Source organism: Notamacropus eugenii, chromosome 6 (genome assembly GCF_028372415.1).
Source record: "Notamacropus eugenii isolate mMacEug1 chromosome 6, mMacEug1.pri_v2, whole genome shotgun sequence".
NCBI classification, from domain to species: Eukaryota; Metazoa; Chordata; class Mammalia; order Diprotodontia; family Macropodidae; genus Notamacropus; species Notamacropus eugenii.
Window position 1 is genome coordinate 145,479,907 of NC_092877.1, and position 23,203 is coordinate 145,503,109.

At 36.4% G+C, this 23,203-nt stretch overlaps 1 protein-coding gene across 9 annotated transcripts in view; it reads right to left on the bottom strand.

Annotated features, from left to right (window-relative positions):
• The window catches only part of NR3C2 (nuclear receptor subfamily 3 group C member 2), a 399,524-nt gene that overhangs the window by 49,604 nt on the left and 326,717 nt on the right, over positions 1-23,203 (bottom strand). For all 9 annotated transcript variants that reach the window (XM_072621209.1, XM_072621211.1, XM_072621206.1 and 6 more), the window contains exon 6: positions 22,137-22,281. In XM_072621209.1, coding sequence (XP_072477310.1) covers positions 22,137-22,281 — 145 coding nt within the window. The remainder of the gene's footprint in view (positions 1-22,136; positions 22,282-23,203) is intronic.

The window sequence follows — 23,203 nt, forward strand, 5'->3', positions numbered from 1 at the left end:
AACTAACATCTCACTGAGTCCAACTCCCTCATCTTTCAGACAATGAAACTGAGGCCCAGAGAAAAATGAAGTGATCTGCCCGAGGTCACATAAATTGTAAGGAGCAATGCCAGGAATCTCTACCCACTGCTTCTATTAAAAAACTTAATTATCCATGCCAATAATGGGATACCTGGCATGGATGGATGAAAATCATAGGTCACCTACCAGCTGTGTTAGGATGAGGGGCCTATTCTCTATAGCACAATGTCTGGTTTCATGTTCAGTGTCCATGACACCTCAGTACCTTGGGGCTACGGGCTAATAAGGATGTGAAGTTAGAATTATGAATAAAACGAATTGACTTGACTGATTATACTCATGTATTTCTTAGGATTTGCTACACACCCCCATGTAGTTCACATTAACATTTTATAAAACTGATTTTTAAAACTGAACCAACAAGCAGGCTCACGTAAATTTATTTAAAAATACCTTATAAGGATTTTTATAGGGGAAAAGGGGCCACCGCAGGTGTCTGGTGAATAAATACATTATCAAATTAGATAATGTATGTAGGTAGAGGTTTTGTAAATCTTAAAAGTGCTTTATAAATATCATCTATTATCGTCATCATAATGTCTCTCTTTCTCCTGTACCCTGCAGAAAACCACTACTATAAATGATTGTTTTATTTGCCTGTGTTTCCTGAGTGCGTAGGTGGGGTATGCTCGTGCAGGCCTCAGGTGGTCATAGCCTCAGCTGCAAGCTCAGATACCTTTTTATGAATCTTTAGGACACGGGCTGTTGGAACTCATAGTTAGAAGGGGGATGACGGAACAAATAATTAATCCTAAGACTTTTTCTTATAAAATAAGGATCTCTATTATGTTCCTCCAACGGCTTACGCACTAACAAGTAGAGGGGAAGATGACATTCTCTGTTGTTCCAGACTTAGAATTAGGATCAGAGAGTATAAATGGAATTATAAGGGAAAAACTTTTTTAATGTTGGGTTGTTCAAATGCTGGAACAGGCTTCCTTAAAAAGTGGACCGCTTAGAGGGTTCAGGAAGAGGTTGGATGTTACAGAGTTGATTCCTGTATGGAATGAAATGTCAAATTTGATCAGGGCTTCTCCATTGCTTTCATGTCATGGACCCCTTGGGCAGTCTGGTGAGACTAAAGAAACCCTTCTCTCAACAATATTTTTAAATGACTGAAGGAAATGCTAAATTTGTTGGACATTAATGAAGAGAGAATTTCTCCATCCAAGTTCATGGACTCCCTCAACTCTATCCAGAGACACCATGGGGGTACATGGACCTCAGGTTAAGATACCCCACCATTTCAAAGATCCTATGTTTGTCAGGGTAGCTGATGATGCAGTGGATAAAATATCAGGCCTGGAATCAGGAAGACTCATCTTCCTGAGTTCAAATCTGGACTCAAGACACTTAAGAGCTGTGTGACTCTGGGCAAGTCACTTAACCCTATTTACCTTAGTTTCTTTATCTGTCAGATGAACTAGAGAAGGAAATGGCAAATCACTGCAGTATCTTTGCCAAGAAAACCCCAAATGGGTCACAAAGATCACGCAAGACTGAACAACACTTTGGGCACCTAAGCGGCACAGTGCTTAGAGAACTGAGCCTGGAGTCAGGAAGATCTGGTCTCAGATACTTATTAGCTGTGTGACTCTGAGCAAGTCATTTCACTTTGTCTGCCTCAGTTTTCTCATCTGTAAAATCAGCTGGAAAAAGAAATGGCAAACTACTCCTCTATTTTTGCCAAGAAAACCCCAAATGGGGTTATGGAAAGTTGGTCACAACTGAAAAATGACTAAAAGCAAGAATTCAAGACTAGATTAATTTATACCACTTTTTTAATGGGAAAAAACCTAGTTCATTCTTAAAATGTACTGACTGCTAACTTTAAAAGAAATGAATTTTTATTACTTCAGAGAATACTCTCCCACAAAATATATATATATATATATATATATATATATATATATATATATATATGTAAATTCCTCCCTCAGAGAATGCCATTTCTCCCTGTCATACTTTCGGTCTAGAGTTTTACTTCATCTAATACTTGAAGTAGAGAATTTGAGAAACGATGGCAGTTTCCTTTCTGTTTCAGGGGGTAAGTAGCTCATAAGGAGACCTGGGAACATGTAGCTATTCTAAGTCTTGCTTTCTACAACTTTAAGTACATTATTTAATTTCAGTTAACTGTCTCCCTTGTAAAGATGGGCAGTTTGAAGGGTCCTTAACATGGTGTTTCTGAAATAAGCACAAGATTTAACATTGCTTCCTTTGAATAATTCCCTGATCACAGAAAGACAGACTGCTATTATGAGAAGGGGTGGAAGTATATATTTTTCTTCAATTAATTACAAATAATGCCCCAAAATGCAATAGTCAATTTCTTTCCAGTACTAATTCTAATTTACTGGAATTTAATTTGAAATTTGGTTTTAGGTTGTGCCAAAGAAGTGCTTTTGCTCCATCCTTTACTATACCTCAGATGTCAGCAGTTAGTGGGGGGGGGAGAGTGTGGCTATTTTCACAGATTTACAAGTCTTTTTTTTAAGTTCAGATGATTGGTTCATGCTAAGACTATACACAGGGACCACAGTCTCATTAACTACTTTTGATCACGCATAGTTTTTTTGTTTGAGATATGCCTCTTAAAAGCTTTTAAAATCTGAATAACTTAAGAGTATAAATCTACTTTGATCTAGAAAGGATGATTTTATACTCTAATTCGGGACACTCTAAAAAGAACCCTTTGTGTCACAGATTGTGATAATCATTCACCACAAAGCAGACCTCTTTTGGCCCACTGTGAACAATTACATCACTTGCCATTCCTTAGGATCTAAACCATATTATAATTCCTTCCTCACCCCTTCAAGGTGTCTAGTTTCTACCTTTCGATAGTGTTGAAACATCACTACGTCAAACCTCTCCACATGCACAGACATACACTGAGTAATATTTCAAATGAACACCCAAGATATTTGCTCTATTTCCACACTAAACTTTTCTGATACTCCACGTGCTGAGATGAAATAGCCAATAAATGTGGTTGAGGAATAGACTGGATTACCCCACTGCCATCCTGAAATCCTTAGGGAGTCTCATGATCCTAAGGTTGTTGGGTTAGTAACACTAAACTTTTTTTTCTCTAACCAATAAATGTATAATCCTTTCAGCTGTCTGTGCTCACTGCCTAACATTGGCAATTACATTCACAGATCACAGACACAAACATGGAAGGCACCTTAGAATGCTATCAAGTCCAAACATATTATTTTACAGCTTAGGAAATGGAGGCACAGAGAGGATAAATGACTTGCCCAGGGTAAGCAATTGAGTCTATATTTGAACCCAGATAACTCCAGTGCCCTATCTACTATGCCATCTTTCCTCTATAAATGCTGCCTTCACTCATGGCCGGTGTCCCTCCTCCTCCTCATCTTCTTTTTCCTCTCTCTCTCCTGACTTCTCTCTCTCCTCATCTCCTCTATTGGGGTACCCTTCCCGCACTCTTTCCATCTTCCCTTTAACTATTGTCTTTCTCCATTATTATATAAGATTCCTAGGGTTTGGGGGACTGTTTTCTTTGCTTATATGTGTATGAAATGCCCTAAACACAGTAAGTGCTTAATAAATTCATATTTTTCTCTCTCTGTGGTACACATTATGAGTGAATTTTATTCATTCTGAACTTCTATAAACTAATCCTTTGCCAACTATTTTGTTTGTGTCAGAGAAAAAGGAACTAGGAAAAAGAAAATCACTTCAAATACTCAGCTCAAATTCTAGGGATAACATGCCTCCTATCAACAATAGCTGATAGGAAACAAAGGCAGACAAAAGTTTATGACGATAATAAAGTAGTTACTCTTCCAGAGCCTTGCATATGAAACAGAAATTTCAGTAACTACATGTGAAGTAAATAAGAAGAGAAGGGATAGGGGAACTTTTTTTTCTCTAGAAGTTCTTCCCCTAGGCAGTCAAAGGCAACTTTATTTAGTTGTTCTGAAGAGACCAGACTATCTAGTTGTGCTTTTTTTTCCTGGAGAGATATTCAACATGGTGGAAAAGTTCCAAATAAATACAAAAGTCATTTGAAAATACACTAGAATTCCATGTTATGGCCAGAAATAGTCACAGGAAGAAGAAAGCAAAAAAGGGAAAGGTAAAGAAGGGATGGGACATGAAAGAAAAGTCGAATGGGCAGAGAAAGAAGGTCCAAAGAGACCTATAGCCCCAGAGAAGAAGACGCACACAGGAGAAAAAGAGGGAGAATGTAAAAAGAAAAGACCCCTCAAGTTTTAGAGTGAGGTCTATACACACGTACATATGCACATATAGGTATATAATCACATAAACATTTGCTCTCTCTCTGTAGTGTTTATATATCAATATAGCCTGTCACTGCTTCCTGCTTCCTAGGACTAGTCTTCAGTATTACTGGATTTAATTAATCATTTAGGACCTATGATGTGTAATTTGCTTAGCTATCACATTCCTCCTTTCTGGGTGCCACTGCTCATAAGATAGCCTTGCCTAGAAGGCTCTCCCCCTTCCACTCCGCTCATGCAAGCTTTAATCCACCCTGTCCTTGCCTCACCTAACTACTCACACCTGCAGTACTTTCTCCCCTTCTTTTCAACTCCTGAAGCACTTTGAACCTTCACCACATATTTTGCATTCTTAAATAAGATTTTGCCTTAAATAAGACATGCAATTTTACCACGCTACATAGTGTTTAGCTGGAAGGGACCTCAGAGATCATTTCCTTCAGCCTCCTAACTTTAAAGATGAGATACACTGACATTCATAGAGGCTTAATGACTTGCCCAAGGTCACACAGGTAGTAAATAAAAGAGCAGGAATCTGAACCTAGACCTTTTGACTTCAATCCAACATTTTTTTATTGCACCACAAAAATTTCTTCATAGTATTAGGTCCTCAGTCTTTTTGTGAATTGACTTTTGAAATGCTAATTGCATGGTTAACTACTACTCATAGACACTCAGTGGTTCAATAGCTTTAATTCTTTTTGTTGAGTTGTTTAAGTGACGCCCAAATTTTCATGACTCCATTTGGGGTTTTCTTGGCAAAGACACAGGAGTAGTTTGCCATTTCCTTCTCCAGTTCAAGTTACAAATGAGGAAATTGAGGCATCACATGGCTAATAAGCATCTGAGGCTGGATTTGAACTCAGGAAAGACTCATCTTCCTCACTCCAGGCTGGCACTTTATCCACAACACCACCTAGATGTGCCATCTTTAATTCTACAGCAGATTTAGTTATCTATAAGGACTGATGTGTTGGAGGATTGAGGATAGGGGAGAGAGATATAACTTTGACAAACTGTAAATGCCACATAAATGAGCAGTTAGTTATTCAGCTTGATTTCCTTTGATGGCTATAAAGACATAATACTTGTATCATCTTGATCTTAGTTTATAATTATAGTTTATAACTATATAAACCTGTAAGAGACGACATGGTGCAACGGAACATTAGCCTAACAGCTAGGGAGACCTGGGTTCAAGACCTATCTCTGCCACATTCACTGTCTGACTCTGGGCAAGTCTTTTACCCTCTCAGGGCTCTGCTCCAGGCCACACTCCGAGACTATAAATTACAAACATGGTGTCAACTTGCCTTGGTAGACAGAAATTCTGCATCCAGGAGTTGCCTACACCAATGAAATCACAGGTCCAGGCTCAATCCCCATCAGTATATAAGTGGCTGGAGAAATCTTTTTCATAATTGCTTACTCTTTTTTCCACTAAGTTTTTCTTATCTCAGGAAAAACTTGGACAACATGAATAATTTAAGAAAAACAAATTTCTCTCCATCAATTCTCAGCATATTGAGTGATAAATAATGAAACATGTTATGGAAAAGGCATTTGATGGACTCCTTTGATTTACCTTTTAATTCATTTTATCTTTAAGATGAAGAGATCAAGGTCATTGATAACTTAATTACAGTTTCTTTAAAAAGGTATCCTGGCATCAAGGACACATCTTTTAAGGAGAATACATCTTTACTCTTTTCAAATTTTTATTTTTTTCCCCTAAATAGAGTGTTATCTTTGTCTAACTATCCACAATAAAGCTTGGACAGGTTTTCTGAGTGACTGCTATTAAATCTCACAGAATTAAATTCATATGGAGTTAGAGAGCACAGGCCATTTGCAGTATTGTACTTGTTTTTATTTTATTTCATAGGGTACTAAGAGTTATCTAGCATCATTAAATCTTTGGAAGAGCCTCAAGTACACGACTGAACATACCATATGATTAAGAGTTAATCACACATAGCGATACTCTTTGTATCTAATTTTTTCTCTGTTAGCATAAATCTGCAATATTAAATCCATCTTATTAAGCTAAAATGCTGAGCCTCAAAGACATTTTGTGAAAATAACACATATTTGTCTTCCCACAGGGATATGTGTATCACGTGAATCTGTGAACCAATCAATACTTATATATGTTTCAATCCTCTATCTTGTATATAACCACTTTCTCTGAGAAATTTGCTATAAAATTTTTCTTTCCTAACTATTCCCCTTCAAATTCTAACAGCACTGATTTAGTGCAAAAGTTTTTCAATTTTATCTTATCAAATTTGCCCATTTTCTCACTTAGGACCATCTCTATCCCTTGTTTGGTCAAGACTTCTCCCCCTATCCATAGTTATTTCTCTAATTTGTTTATAAGACTTTAAAAAATCTTGTTTATGTGTGCATTTGGAATTTATTACAGACCATGGGATGACATGTTACTTTAAAACTAATTTCTAAAATCTTGCTTTTTAGTGTTCCCCAGTAGTTTAATCAAATATTAAATCCTTACCCCAACAGTTGGGGTCTTTGGGTTTACTGAACACTGTTACCATGGTTTGATTGTTTCTGTGACTTGCTTACCTAATCCATTTCATTGATCAATTAACAGAATTTTTAACCAGTATATCAAATGGTTATTACTACTCTGCAATACCGTCTATGATCTGGTGCTGCTCATTCCCCCTTTCTTTTCCTTTAAATTCTTTAGCTTTTGTTGTTTCAAGTGAATTGGTACTATTCTGTCGAATCCTATCCATGGTTACCACCTGGGATAGCACAACAGCTGGGTCTGCTCCCACCTTGGCTTCTCTTCTCCTCTTTTAGATTATCTATAATTTACTCTGTATACATCTAGTATGTATGTAATTATTTATATCTCATCTCTCTCAAACAGAACATGAGCTCCTTGAGGACAGGGACTATTTTGTTTTGTTTTTGCCTTTCCTTGTATCCATAGCATTTAGCACAGTGCTTGGTAGACTAAACAAAAAGCTGCAGTTCACGGACTGCTGATTGCTTTGAAGTTATTTCAATTTTTAAAATTTAGTTTCCAGAGTTAAGTAAATCATTGTATCAATCAATGGGTCAGGGACTCTTTTCCCCTATGCTTATTCCCTCAATTTCTTAATCTTGTCTTATTGTTAGAGCTGCTATGGCAGCAACGGACATCTTAGTTTCACCTGCGATTTATTTGAAAGGCTTTAACAATTATCCATCACAGATTTATGCAAGCTCTTATTTCTACACACACACACACACACACACACACACACACACACACACACACACACGCACACACACACGCCACTTACTCTATTAAGATCCAATAATTACTATGTTTTAAATTAAACATACATATTGTATTTTTGTGAAGTTTCATGTACGTCTATTAATGCAAACTTTTTTTTTCTTTTTGAATATGGTATTTAATAGTGAACTAAACCTGCATTCTTGGCTTAATTGTTTTTAATATTTTGCAATAGCCTCTTTGCTGATATTTTATGTAAATATTTTTTGCATCAATATTCATGAGAAACATCAGCCTATAGGTTTTTTTCTTTCTTTTTATCTTGCCATGGTTTAGGTATCAAGACCTTATTTGAAAATTGTTCTTTCAATGTTGGACATAATTCACTTGTAAATCCAATTGGTCTTCGAGTTTTGTTTTTCCACTTCAGAGTTCCTTTACAATATCTATTTCTTTTTCTATTCATTTGGATATTTTATATTTTAATAAATATTCATCCACTTCATTGATCAGTTTTATTGGTATATCACAGGACAAAATAACATCTAATAATTTTCAAATTTGAATATGATCATCTGTTTTTCCTTGATATTTCTGTAATTAAATTAACTAGATGTTTTTTATCAGTTTAAAAACCAGTTGCATTTATCAATTCAATATTTTCTCCCAGTTTTGTCATGTTTTTGATTCTCATGATTCCATTTTTCTGATTTTCATAATTCTATATTTGGAATTTACCTGAGTTTTAAATATTTTAGTTTCTTTAGCTTCATATCCAATTCATTTTTTGTTCTTTCTCTGTCTGTCTCTCTCTTTCTCTCTCTCACACACACACATCTTTTTAAATTTCATTTTTCTCTTCATTTCTTGTAGTATTAATCGTTAAGTCATTCTATTTTTCTGAGGTTCTGTTGGTACATATTGTGAAATTACTCTTTTGAATTCACTTCCTCAGCTTCTCTTTAGTATTTCTTCATTATATCTGAAGTTTTCTTTGTTATACATATCCCTACTCTCAATTTCTGTATTGTGACTTTGTGCCAGGGCAAGACTTCCCATCCTCCTATGTTTCTGAATGGGGTGGATAAATCCTATTCATGTTTCCTCTGCAATCTGAAGGTTGCTGTCACTAATTTTGGATGGGTGGCTTCTGCTACTGTGTCTTGGTGGTCCAACAGTCCTCAAATCTGTCTCCATATCTGAGCAATTACCAGCCAGGAGTTGGCTCCATCTTCTGAGAAGCTTGCCTGACTCTGACCAGTTGTTAGAGATCAGCTGATCCGAAGTCTCCCGGAGGAACCTCTGACTTACAGAGAGTGTGCTGCTCTGAGGCCAAGCCAGATCTCTCCTTCTTTGACTCTTACTGGCTTCTAGAAGGCTCCCAGAAGTACATATTTTTCCAAACCCCCCCATTTCTCTTCACAATGACCCATGGAAGACTGACTCTATCCAGCTACCTCCAGGCCTCATTAATTAGACATTGAGTTGGCTTCTGAAAACTTCCCACATACATTCTCACTCACAGCCTTCTGGCTGTCTTCTTATATTGTCTCCTTTTACCTAAGAACCCTAAAGGTCTTCTTCCCCTTCCAGTTTGATTTTTTTCTTTTATTAAAAGGGGCCATCCCTTGAGTAACTACTTAAAGAAGTCTATTTGTTGAATGGTTGTATCTCAGTCAAAGTGAGAATATGATAAGACCTTAGCCTAAAATGACCAAGGTCCCACATTGTATCCTGAGCCTTCTCCAGTTGTCCTGATGAATATCAGGCCACTAGACCCAGATGGCTCAGGAGAAGTAAGCGAGGTTGGTGACCTTGCACAGCCCTCCCTCATTCAAATCAAAATCAACTATAAGTCATGTCATCATCTTGCTGTCATGGTCCTCTTCAAGAATGAAGGACAAACACAACCTGTATTGTCCTGCACCAAATGAATGAATTTATTGTTATTTACTTTTGGCTGTACTGATCACTGTTTCAATTAACATCTCTGTTGGGCTTTTTTGTCTGAGGAAACTGGGCTGGCTACAAAATTTTGCATTTATTAAGCAATAATTAAGTGTCACATAATGTGCTAGGATCTAAGGATACAAATAAAGACACAAAAACCAAAAAACAAACACCGCCCCCCCCCCCCAACAAAACAAACAAAACAAACCAGCCTCGGCTCTTAAGAAGCTCACAGTCTAATGGGGAAGATGCCATGAAAACAAGAAACATACAAGATAAAGTAGACATAATCAACAGCATTTTAGCCAACAGAGTTACCTTTCATAAGGGACTTTGGGTTAACTTTAACGAGATATTGTATTAGTAAATCTATGCACAGTGTGGTAAAGTATTTGTATGTCAACTTAGGAAATAGTTTAAATTTCATAAATTCAAGGTCTGTTTTGACATAACAGAAACCAAAGTGAAGATTGGCTATCAACTGGATTCACTGACACTTTGACAAATTCTGTAATTATATTTAATTAGTGGCATCCTGGGGCAGCTAGATGGCACAGTGGATAGAGTGCTGGGCCTGGAAACAGGACAACAGCTTTGTGAGTTCAAATCCTGCTGGAGTGATCCTGGGCAAGCCACTTAAATTTGTTTGCCTCAGTTGCCTCATTTGTAAAATGAACTTGAAAAGAAAATGGCAAACTACTCCATTATCTTTGTCAAGAAAACACCAAATGGGGTAAAGAAACATCAGACACAACTGAACACACACTGGTATAGTCAGAATGTTAACCTACTGAAAGCAACAATTGTCTGGACAATAATTAATGGCTTTGATTTCTGTAATAGAATTCTGTAACAGAATACATATTCCTTTCATTACATGATGAACTCACTACAAGTTAATACAGTAATAACCGGTTGTAGTAAGAACATGTTAGTAATATAGGATGCTTTAACCATGATACAAAGATCATTAATTCTTATAGTAATTTCCCCTCACCCTGAAATGATTAAATATTCACGTAATTGCAGTACTTTTTCCTTACCACTGTTACTACTGAAATCAGAACGCTGGGAAATAGCTAAATATCTAAGGGTCATACAAAGGTAACTGTGTTCTTATTCTGTATTACATTATTTTAATGGTTTCAGGTTCCATGAAAATCCCATGGAAGAGTGTTGGACACATAAAACAAAGTGGGTGAATTTGCACTGTTTAACTAGGAAAATATACAGTATTCATTAACAGATTCCTTTTACAACTAAGCACAGTAGGGAACCACTTGAACTCAGTTCTATTGTTTTCCTATAGTATGAGGACCAGGTTTGATTTAAGGATCACTAAGCTATAGTGCCTTAAAAAAATTTTTTTTAAAGTTCATAGGAACATAGTCTTAGAGCTAGAAGGTTCCACAGTAGCTATTCATGGCACAAAATCTCTAAATCACAGAACAGGTTTTTTTTTTTCTTTTTTCTTCTTCCCCAAAATAAATCATAGTGAAAGCTAGGGGTCCTGAATGGGGGCGATCAGAACTGAAAAACTTGGATTCAATGCACTTTTAGTACTGAGCTCAGACTTAGGAAGACCTGAATTTGAATTTGGCCTTAGACGCTAATAGGCTTCGTGACCCTGGGCAAGTCATTTAACCTCACCCAGCCTCAGTTTTCTCATCCACAATGAGAGATAATAAAAACACCTCTATTACAGGTTCTTATGAGATGAAAAGAGTGAACTAAAATGCTTTGTGAAACTTATAAATGTTCCCTATAAAGACAATGATTTACTCTGAATTTAGTGTTTGGGGACTCTTAAACATGGCAGCCCTTAGAGAACTTTCTAAAAGCAACCAAGAGCTGAATGAACATTTTGTTTTCAGGATATGTCTACACATTAGTTGGTCAGGCAGAATTCAAATAAAAACTTATTTTTCTTTAAAGACTGAAAATTCCTTGGTTAGGTTGAGTTTTTCCACATTTTATACAGTTGCTTTACCACCACTCAAGAGTATATAAGAAGTGAAATCAACATCCAATAATAGTTAAGTCAGTTATACTATTAAACAAGAACTACCGGGAAAATCGGAAAGCAGTTTAGTGGAAGCAGTTATTTATACTCCCTCCCACAATAAACTTGAAATATAAAAGATCACATTGTTAAAAAAATAGAGAAGACAACATAGTACCTTTTGATTTAATTTAAAAAATTTATCTTTAAGAGCCACAGGTAGGAAGTCAACAAATTTGATATTATTAAAAACGTTTTTACACAAACGTAATAAATGAAAGTATGAGACTGTTAAGTGGAAGAATTTGCTTCAAATCCTCTATAAAAGTCTAAATGACACAAATATATATGACTAACAGCAATTTCCTATGGATAAGTTATCAAAGGATAGAAACAAAAATTTTTATCTTGTTTTTCCTGATGCTGTATTTTTCATCGTCTCAACTGGCTGTATGTTCCTTGGATGTGTTGAGAACAATATCCAAATCCACTCCTCATCCAAATTAGGTTAGCTTCCTTGGAAGTCTCCCTATACCTTAATGGCTCAGGTGGCTAAGGCTCAAAGTCCACCCCCAACCCCAAATTAAGGCCAGATTCCTGGTAGTCTCTAGTCACAGACATAAAATGGCTGGGCCATCTCTAGACATTGACACTGGAACCAGATGGCTCTGGAGAGAGTGAGGCTGGTGACTTTGCACAGCCCTCCCTCCCTCAAATCCAATTCAACTTAAAGTCATGTCATCATCTCCCTGATGTCATGGTCCTCTTCAAGAACTAAGGGCAAACCACAACCACAAAACATTAAATGACTTACCCACATAGAGGAAGGGGCCCTTTAGGCTCAGCAGATGTCCGCTCCCTAGCCTGATGGTCAGATATGTCAAGCGAAAGTTGTTCAGTCATTTCAGTTGTGGCTGACTGTGAACCCATTTGGGTTTTTCATGGCAAAGATACTGACATTTTTCTCTGACTCATTTTACAGAAGACGAAACTGAATTGCACAGAGTTAAGTGACTTGCTCAGGGTCACAAAACTAGTAAGTGTTTGAATCCAGATTAGAACTTGGGAAAATGAGTCTTCCCAACACCCACTGTGGCACTCTATCCACTGCACCACAGAGCTGTCCCCCATATGGAAGTAAAGGGCCAAATATACTCAAGCTAAGTTCTGTGCCATAGTAATAATTATTATTATATGTATGTATATTAAGGTTTATTACATATTCATACACTAAGGTTTACAAAGTGCTTTACAAATATCTCATTTCATCCCTGCTGAATATTTTTTTTCCGTGACATGGCTAAATAAATCTTTGTTTTTAGATTATAGAATGATCCATCAGAGTCCCATTTCATTGTAACACCTAACCTAAACAATCCAAGGACTGCCTTGAATCAGGTCTACTCATTAAACTGGGCAAAACATTTAACCTCTCACTGCTCTAGCAAATTCCTTAAGACTACCTATTGTGAAGTAATTTGAAGGAGATTCCTCATGTTGGGACTCCCCGTATCAGTGAAATTACCAGCCTAGTTTCTATCCTGTTTTTACATCCTATTCATTTCTGAATATATCCCTGTATCTACTGGGGGAGACAAGGAGGGTGGTAGAAATGATTGTGAAACTTCAAGAAAAAGGAATCAATAAAATGTAATAAAAAATAATTAGTTGAGTCAGCCCTTCCATTCCAAAAACTGTAGAAGTCTTTACACTTGGACACCCACAGTAAAGCCTGCAAGTAATCGAACAAGAAAGATTTTAATTTTACCTTTACTCTCCCAACAAGTTCTGGAATCAATGTGGGAATTATGGAAGGCTACTTGAGATTCTAAAAGACTGGTAGACTAAAACACACTTTCAATTTCAAAATACTTAGAATGAGTTAGCAGAAGTACAGTGAAAATGATTTTTAGGGAGAGGTAGGGATTATGTTGGAGAATATAGTTTAAAAAATTAATTATACGCTTATATGAAGATTCTAATATATGTTTTGAATGGATAAGTGAATTGAATACTGTCAGTGATCTCTGACAATCTTTTCAAAGCAAATTTAAATAGTTAATAATTATATGAATGTTAATGATTTTGAGTTTCATAGAAGAAAGGTTCCATATGCTGAAGTGCTCACTATACCCTAATTTGGGGCAAAATATTTAAAGAAAAAAAGGTTTTTTTGTATCGTTCTCCCCAATTTCCCTCTCCTACTTTAATATAATAAATACAGCCCCTAGAGGCACCTTTTTGGGAGTTTTAAAAATATCAACTAGTTTCATCTTTGAAGAAAGACAAAATATCCAGCAATTCCTTGATCATAATACTATTGTGATGTTTTTCAATATACTAATATGTCTATTAACAGAAAGAATGAATTTCAATGACACTTTTTGTTTAGAATTTCATTATTATGGTAGCCATAAAATAAAAGGCGCAAGGATGTGTTCCAGCATGTTAAAGGGTCTTATGATACAAAAATATTACTAAAAACTAACTAAAATGGAATGGAATCCCTAAGGCAAAGGAAGGGAACTTTCACATAAGGACAGGCTGGATTGCAGGCCCTAGCAGAAGGTGGCAACAAGATTCCTTTTTCTTCAGCAATTCCTGGGAACAGGCCAGGACCCCAATAGCTGCAGCCTGGCTAGTTCGTATCTGATCTCCCTTCCCTCTAATGTGAACGGGGGCTATTTGGGGTGAAGTTGTGACTTAAAGGGTCTTTCTGCCCCCTTAAAATCTCCTCCCTGAAATTCTTTTCAAGAACTTTTATTTCACTGTTAGTGACAAAAAGCTTAACATGCTGATTATGTTGCTGGTTGAAACATAATTATCCTAAAAGCTGATATTCAGTCAATAAGGGTAAATGATGAATATTTTTAGTTTCCCTTACTCTGATAGGAGAAGATGCAGGTGAATGTGGAAATATTTGTGGGGAGTAAAGACCTTATATTTGTGGTCCCTACTCACAGGATAAGCCTTGGCACTCAAGCCCTGGGTGAGGAAGCGCTGTTTTCCAAATAGGATGTAGTAGATTTGTTCCTTCAGTATGGATCCAGCAAACATATTGTTAAGCACCTATTATGCATGTAGTCCAGAGCTAGGTGCTGGGCAGGCACATAAAGGTGAAAAATAAAGCAAATTAAAAATAAAAGTTTTATAGTTATCCCAACACCTTCTTTTTCCTGAAGTCTGTACAAAATACTTCATTTGCTGGTAATAAAGTCCTTGAGAGTAGGACTCTATTTATTTTGTCTTTGTGCTTGTGGCACAATGACGCATTAATAATTAAGTACTTAAGAAATCTTTGTTATTTGTATGTTAAATTGGAGTCCCTATAGGGGAGGGGGGGAATGCTCTTGGGTTAACAAACCAGATGTCCCCTAGGAGTTGGAAGAGAAGAAAATAAGAGAAGAAGCAACGTGGAGAATCACCGAGCAATCGATTTTTGTTAGGCTCCAAGCAACATGTGTCAATGGAAAGAACACTGGACAGGAAACCACAAGACCATTCAGGTCTAGTCTTAGCTCCACTGCTAATCAGCCTTTGAACAGTTTACCTTAGATTTCTCTGTCTTCATCTATAAAGTAGGGAAGGATGCTTGCTTAGGTGCTTTCCCTTTCAATGCTAAGATTATGATTCTACGGGGGGCAAGAGAGGAGAAGGGTATAGAGTCTTTAAGGAGAAGAAGATATCACCAGTGGGTAGGGAAGGGTATCGAAATGGGAAACTGTTGACACAGAAAACAAATTTCAAAGATGACAGAACTTTACCTAGTTTCTTTCTTTCTTTCTTTCTTTTTTTGCAGGCAACTGAGGTTAAGTGACTTGTCCAAGGTCACATAACTAGCAAGTGTCTGAATCCAGATTTGAATTCAGGTCCCCTTGACTCTAGGGCCCATCTTCTAGCCATTGCACCATCTGGCTGCCCAAATGGGTAAATAGATGTATTTGAAGATATTTTTGTCATAAGAAGCTTGCCTGTCTTGTAGGATTTATACTACTACCTTGAAAGATTTATGATATCCTCAGTGTGATAAATTCCTTCACAGGTACAAATGAAAATCCCTCCCTACTATTTTATCCTGTTAGATTTTAAATCCCCATTTCCCCCACTAATCCTACTTAAAATAGTTATACAATTAGTGGAAGGTCTTCCTCTTGTTCTTTGGGCATTCCTTCAGTATCTTTTAATACCGTACCTACTTGTAGATTGTCCATGAATCAGAGGGCAATGGGAAGATACCCTGGGAGCATCATCAAACTGAACTACATTGTCCAAGATGATTTGTGTATAAGAAGTGTCATTAAAATATAATTAAAGGATTATTACTAGAAAAGGAGGCAGGATTGTCAAGCTGTAGGAATAGGGATGCGTTTATAAAATTTTGTAGTGTTAGCTGTTTTTAGCATGTATTTCATTATAAAGAAGTTCTCAGAAAGATTTGCTGAGGTATCACTCAGCTCTCTCATTAGCGAAGACTTTTCACAAAAAGTCAAATGCCAGGGCAAACCAAGTACTAAAAGTTCAACAAAGTAGCAGACAGCTGTGTCCCACTGGCCAGAATGGGCAGAGGGGAAAGACAAGCCAGGTCTCACCACTCTCCATCTGCATCCAGCTGTCTCTTGGCTCTTTGTCTCTGCCTTCCCTTCCCCCCACCAAACCACTTTCTCTGGGCTCTGGGTACTGAATTTTGGGTAAGAAATCATGCTCATTATCCAGGTGGCTGGTGGTTTCCTTGAATGTTTTTCTGAGGTTCTTTAGTGAGTCACTGAGGCTGCCCCAGCTTCGTTTTCCTTCTCCTGCAATACACACGCTTTAAACTTTTTTTGAAAGGAAGGACTCTAAGTTTTTGTCATCTTTGTATCCTCAGCAACTAGAATAGGTTCTGGTACACTGTAGGTACTTAGTAAATGTTTGTTGAATTAAAATACAAAACATGAAAAGAAAGGTCTAAATGTAATCTTTGACTTGGCAAAGTAAAGGCTTTGCAAATTATTTTGCATTGGCTCCCTCTCTCAAAAAAGCTGGCACATAGACTTTCACATAGTTTCCATTATAATTCTTTGAATCATTTTACAAAAGCCAAACAAGGGCAAGGGACCAACTCCCAGAGGTCTGCATGGGCTCTCCTTACTCTATTTCAGGATGAAAATATCAAGTACAAACTGGAGGTGGTAATAGACTTGAATGAATATAAAATTTATCAAATCATTTGCCACTGTTAATATGTGAAACAAAAAAGTTTAATTTCACCTGTATGGACTAAATCCTCATTACTATGACATAAATTTAAGTACCAAAAAAATCAGAGAATTCTCAGGTTAAGATTCTTATAGTAACTAAAATATATTAGACTGGACAGAAGGAAGAAACATTTCTTGATCCATTAAAGGGAACCCTGTGAACTTCAAAATTATTAGAAATTTATCTGGCCTTCCTCTTGGTTTCTCACAAAAAGGGTTAAATAATATCACTTTTAATTTCACGATAGAAAATATCATGTTATCATAGTTCCACAGTTGTAAGGGAACTGGATTCCATCACAAACATACCAAAACCCCATTAAAATCATTCTAAACACTGTAGAGAATTTAGTCTTTTGGACTGGAAATTTGTATGGCTGGTTTCTGTCCACAGCTGTATATAGCTGGAAAGGTTGGACAGCTGTTTAGGAATTAAAAGGCTTGTTATTGGTTTTTCTTTTGTTTTGTTTTTACCCTCCAACACACAAAACAAAGTTTCACAAAGGTGTTATTTTAAAAATTACAGATAAGGTATTGTTTCACTTTTAATGTTTGGTTTCCCTGGAGTTCATAACAACTCATGTATTTGTATAGCATTTTCTTCACAATGCTGACGTATGTAATACAAATTTTATTATCTTCATTTTACAGAGGAAAAAACTCAGAGATGTTAAGTGAATTGCTTAAGGTCGTATGGTAACCAAATTTGAACCAAGGTTCCTGCTGTCCCCAAGCTCAATATTCTTTCTCACTACATCAAGATGTTTTATCGTTTTTGAATAATACTTTGTTATTCTAAAATTTGAAATCTAAGTAGAAAACATTTTTAGGATAGACCATCTAAAATTCAAAAGAATTTAAAGAAGAAGAAAGCCAAAGCATAATAGGGCAAAATCATGTACTCTGAAAAATGTCTTAATGAACATGAATGCTTCATCCCATTTAACATTATTTTATATACTCACGTGTTATACATATTTTACATATGTACATATGTATGTATGTGTATGTGTGTATGTATGTATGTATATCTATATCTTGTAAGCCTTTTTTGGACTACAGGATTATGATACCCTTGGAATGTCCCCTCTCAGACAATATCTCATCCAGCTATTTTGTGAGGTATTTCTTTTGTGCTCTGGATGTAGCTTGAAAGAATCCCAGATTTTAACTTCAGAGATCATTTAGTCCAACCCAAGCTAAAAGGTGAATCTCTTTTTATAACATTTTGAACACACAGTCATCCAGTTTCTACTTTAAGAGTCTGTGCATGGAAGAAGTCAGCCACTACAACTCTCAAGAAAGCCCATGCGGCTAATCATCAGGAGATTTTAAAAGTCTGTCTTTTTTGTAGAGTCAATCTATTCCCTAGCACAGCAGTGCTGATTTTTGGAACCAAGAGGAGTAAGTCATATCCTCTTTGGCATGATATCCCTTCAACAGTCTGAAGAAAGTGGTCATATTTCCTTTAAGCCTTCTCTATTCTAGACTAATTTCTACCAGTTCGTTCAAATGATACTTGAATGTAATGAATTCAAATCCCCTAATCATCCTGGTCACCATATCCTTCCTAAAATGTATTGTCAAAAACTAAATGCAGGACTCCAGAAGAGAACCTAACGTCTTTATTCTGGATGTTACATAACTACGAGCACATCCTAAGACTGAGTTAGCTTTTCTGAATGTCTCATCATGCTGCTACCATCACAAGAAAATAGAAAATTCATAAGTTAATTAAATGACTTGCCCAGAGACAAAAAGCCAGTCTTTACCAGAGGTGAGACTTAAACCCACATGAACCTGGCTTTAAAGTTGGATGCTCTAATCCTACACACAGGGCATCTCGTTCCTAGATTCTGCATGTGCTAGATATCATGTCTTTCATATAGTAAATATTCAATAAATATTTGTTGATATGATTTGACCTAAATGAAAGAGATATTGCAGTAAGCAAATATGATCAATGAATACCTCGAACCAAGAAAATCTAGTCAATTAGACTGGGTCACTTTTAGACTTTGTTCTCTTCATCTGAAGACAGAGTTTTGAAAACAGTTTGAAAATCAATAATTTGTTTAAGTTCCAGTGTTTTGAAAATGTCTAAGAATAAAGCTTAATGAGCTCTACTTATATCACATCATACTTTTTTTAAAAAGTTAATTTATTTTTAGTTTTCAACATTCACTTCCATAAGATTTTGAGTTCTAACTTTTCTCCCCCTCCTTACATTACTTTTTTTTTTAAGAGTCATGGACTAAGACAAGAATTCATAACCTTTTTGTACCATGGGTCCCTTTGGTTAATATTGCAAAATGGCAATACTCATTTTCAGAGTACTGCTTTTAATTCATAAAATAAGACACATAAGATTACAAGGAAACCAATTATGTACTGAAATACCAAATTCATGGACCCCTTCCCCCAAATTTATTCATAGATAGACCTGACTGGGGATACTAAGTTAAGATGTCTAATTAGACAATTTTTCTTTTTCTCTGCTTCTACTCGATTTCTATCAGTTGCCAACCAACTACCACCTAGAGCTCTGGCAAGTCAGCCTAGCTGGCAGTGGAACACCCTGGCAGAGACAGGAGGAAACATGTTCTAGACAAGTCAAACCACTACAATTTCCACCCACCACCCTGACCACCATCTCCTTAGACCCTGTGAAGCAGCCTAGGCCCCTGAACCCAAAAGCCTTGGGAATAGCAATGACTCCCAATCCATCATATCTCCTCTCAGTTCAGTATTTGTGGCCATCAAACAGGGGAGAATCTTCCTTATGACCACCAACAATAACTGCTGGTCAATTGCTACCAACCTGTGCATAATCTCAAGGAGCCCTAGAGGTGGTAGAATCCCCCCAGACTACTGGTCCAGCTTTTCTTCCAGTCCTTATGGCCATCATCTGGGGAGGCAACTTCTCTGGGGAATGGGCCAGCAATCTGCACTAACAACCAACTGCCACTCATGGATCAGGTGAACCAGCCTCCCTGGAATAGCAGGGCACCCTGAACAAGGGACAAGTGCCAGCTTGTGTCAGGCAGGTGAAAGCACCACAACCTTGATAAAGTTCTCTCCTCAAACCTCCAACAGCTTGGAAATAGCAATGCCCAGTGCTCATCCATCATCCCAGGGAGCAACTTCTGTGGAGACACAGCCTAGAAACTACTCTTACAGCCATAGCTACTGAAGACCCACAAAAGAAAGTTCCTGTCACCAAAGCGCTTGGCACTGACAAATGGTTCAACATCAGAAACTGATTTTTATCAGTAGAAATGACATTCACGAAGTATCACTACCATCTGCTTTGCTGCGGAACCCTAAGAACCATGGGGCCTTTCCACGTGACTTCTAGCAGAAACCTTCCAGATGAACTGTCTCCCCCATTATAATGTGAGCCATCTGAAAGCAGAGACTGTCTGACTTTCTTTTTTGCTTCCCTGGCACCTGGCATGGTGATTTTACACGGTAAGCACTTAATAAATGCTTATTTCATTTGTTCATTCATTCACTCAATAATCATTTTCTCCACTGATTTTAGAAACAAAAGGATACAGAAAAACCATAACTTTTCATGTCTTTCTGTTTCTCATCTTTTTGTGTTTTCTTCGAGAGGACTTCAACAAGATACTGTCCAGCTACCAAGGTTTGGGAGTTTCTCAACTTCACAAAATTTTAAGCATTTTTTTCAGCTGCTAATAACCCTCCCAAAGATAGCTCTTGCCACAACAGTCCTCACCATTGTCAAATGATATAACATCAGAAATAGATATGACTTTATAAATGGAAAGGATATCACCTAACATACATTATTATCTTTACTACTGCATCCCAATATTCTCAAGCCTTTCCATCCTACATTTAGCTAAAATGTCTTATATATGTTATCTAAACTATTAGAATATGAGCTTCTTGAGAACAGGGATGCTTTTGTATTTGTTATCTCCAGTGCTTGGCACACAGTAAGCATTTAATAAATTTGTTAATAAACTTAATAATACACACTAAACTTTTTATTCTTTCATTGAATACTCTTTAGTTCATGAGTGTCTTTGGCTTTATGAACAATTAAAAAGGAAAACATGTTAATTAAAATCAAAAGAGACATAAAAATAAACCAAATAACATCAAAGGTGACATTTTGATGGCACTGATATCTTACTGTGGGATATAAAGGCATGATAATGATCACTGATAATCACTTTTTCCTTTCAATTTACAGAAGCTATTTAAGAAATTTTACTATTCAATGGCAGTTAATTTGTGCTGTAAGCTAAACAAAACTCAGTGAAAATGTCCATTTCGGCCATCAGCATATGGTTATCTCTTGTTCATTCATTCACCATACAACCAGTGCTGAAGCTGGCTGTCTCTTAATTTTATTTCACATTTTTGAGAACAGGTATATATCATGTAAATAACAGTCATTCTTATCAGTAAGCTCCCAAAAGGCAGGTACAAATAAGAGTAATCAACTGATGGCTGTAATCCTATTCTGATATAAGGGTATAAAATGGTAGAAAATTCAGAATTGATGCTATTTGCTTGTTTTTAATCCTTTGTGTTCTCTTTTATCAACAATCCTTCTCCCTTTAGTTTTCTATCCTAACAAATACACTATTTTCATACCTCTAGAGAAAGCCATCTGTTAGGATAAAGCTGTGGCACTATCATAATTCAAATACTCCTTTTCTTTTTAAGTGTTTCTTGACCCTACAATTATAGAGAAATACCACTGGATATAAACATAAATGAAATTTGCTAATGTGGCATACAAACAATACTAAAATGTGAACTTAAAATAGGAGAAAATGCAAAGCCAAGGAAGAATCCATTATGATTCTTTCAATCTCTTTTAATGCATCATAAAACTGAGAATGTTTCACTACAGAAAAACATTTTGGCTTCTTTTATGATTTCAAAGAAGGATAATTATGATTGTCATGAAAACACATTGAGCAGCTGTATACTGTTAACAAAAGAGCCATTATATGAATGCTTATAAAAACTGGCCATTTAAACATTCAGATTTCCTAGAAATTAGATATTCTTCTCCAATAGAGTAGATACCAAAAAAAGACTGTTTTCTACTAATTGTGGCTGTGTATCAGTCATATTTCAGAGCCAAATAGACCATCCTTATTTTGGGACCACTGCCACATACTTAGAAGTGTACATTATATCATTTTGTTAAAAGTAGTTTCATGTCCTCAATTTAAAAAAAATACCTGGGTCAGTAGAATTTTTCTCAGCTATATTTGCTTAAAAATTACAAAGAGTGTAATGAAGAATTACTGAGTTTGTTATGTGATAGCTAATTAATAGATACTTACTCGTTAAAGACTAGATCTGGGGCGAAATAGAGAAATTGGCTGTTCGTATGTTTGTAAGATCTCCAGCTCAAGGCAAATGATGACAGACACATCCAAGAATACTGGATTAGGGTAATTTGGTCCTCAAGAGGCAAATTTTTGAATCCTGGAGAAAAGAACAATTAATCATAGTACTGCACTTGACAGTTCACATGCTGTCCATGATGAAACAAGATGCCCCAAAGGCTCCTTTACCACTCAATTCAGTTCACCAAGTCTTGAAGAAATATTATCTACGTGGTCAATGCTGAATTGGTTTTTAACATCTTCAGCTATTGTGGGCAGTAAAATCTAAGTGGAACTTAACTGGGGTGGTTCAGTTTGGCTACTGGTTCAAAATACTCTTTTTTCTCCCTACTTTTAAAACTGATAAATCTTGAAAATTCTCTCATACCCTAACTATTTAGTGATGTGTACAATTGCTAAACTCAAAATGCATTTGTGATCAAGATCCCACAAAATTCAATATCACTGTATCCATTTTATACACTAAAAACAAGCCTTACTTATTACTTTTCTCTAAATCTGAACAAGAGATTTGATTCTTGATGGAACTATGAAGTAAAAATCAGTTGTTTTTGGTGTACCCCCTTCTTCTTTGCAGTGCTTCTCTGTCCTTTTTTATTTTCTTGATATCACCTTTCAATCCCACGTTCCACTTCCCCTTTTATAACACACACACACACACACACTTCATGCTGCTTTGACAGGGCAGTACCCCAACCTCTACCTCTGAACCTATCCTGATCCTATTCTTTATTTATCCTACCTCAATTCTGCAGGACACTGTTCTCAGTTTGATGACAACCTGAGCAGAAATGCTTTTGAATAACTGGATGTATTTTTTAATTTAACTTTTATTCCAAACTTAATAAACACTAAATAAAATGAGCATTTACATACATGTTATGGAAGACTAGAGGATTGTACATGGAATTGCATGTCTCTATTACAGAGCTGCTTTTCTTTTTAAGTATAAAATAAAATCAATATATAACTTTCAAAGCTGTTCTGCCTGTCTGTGATTC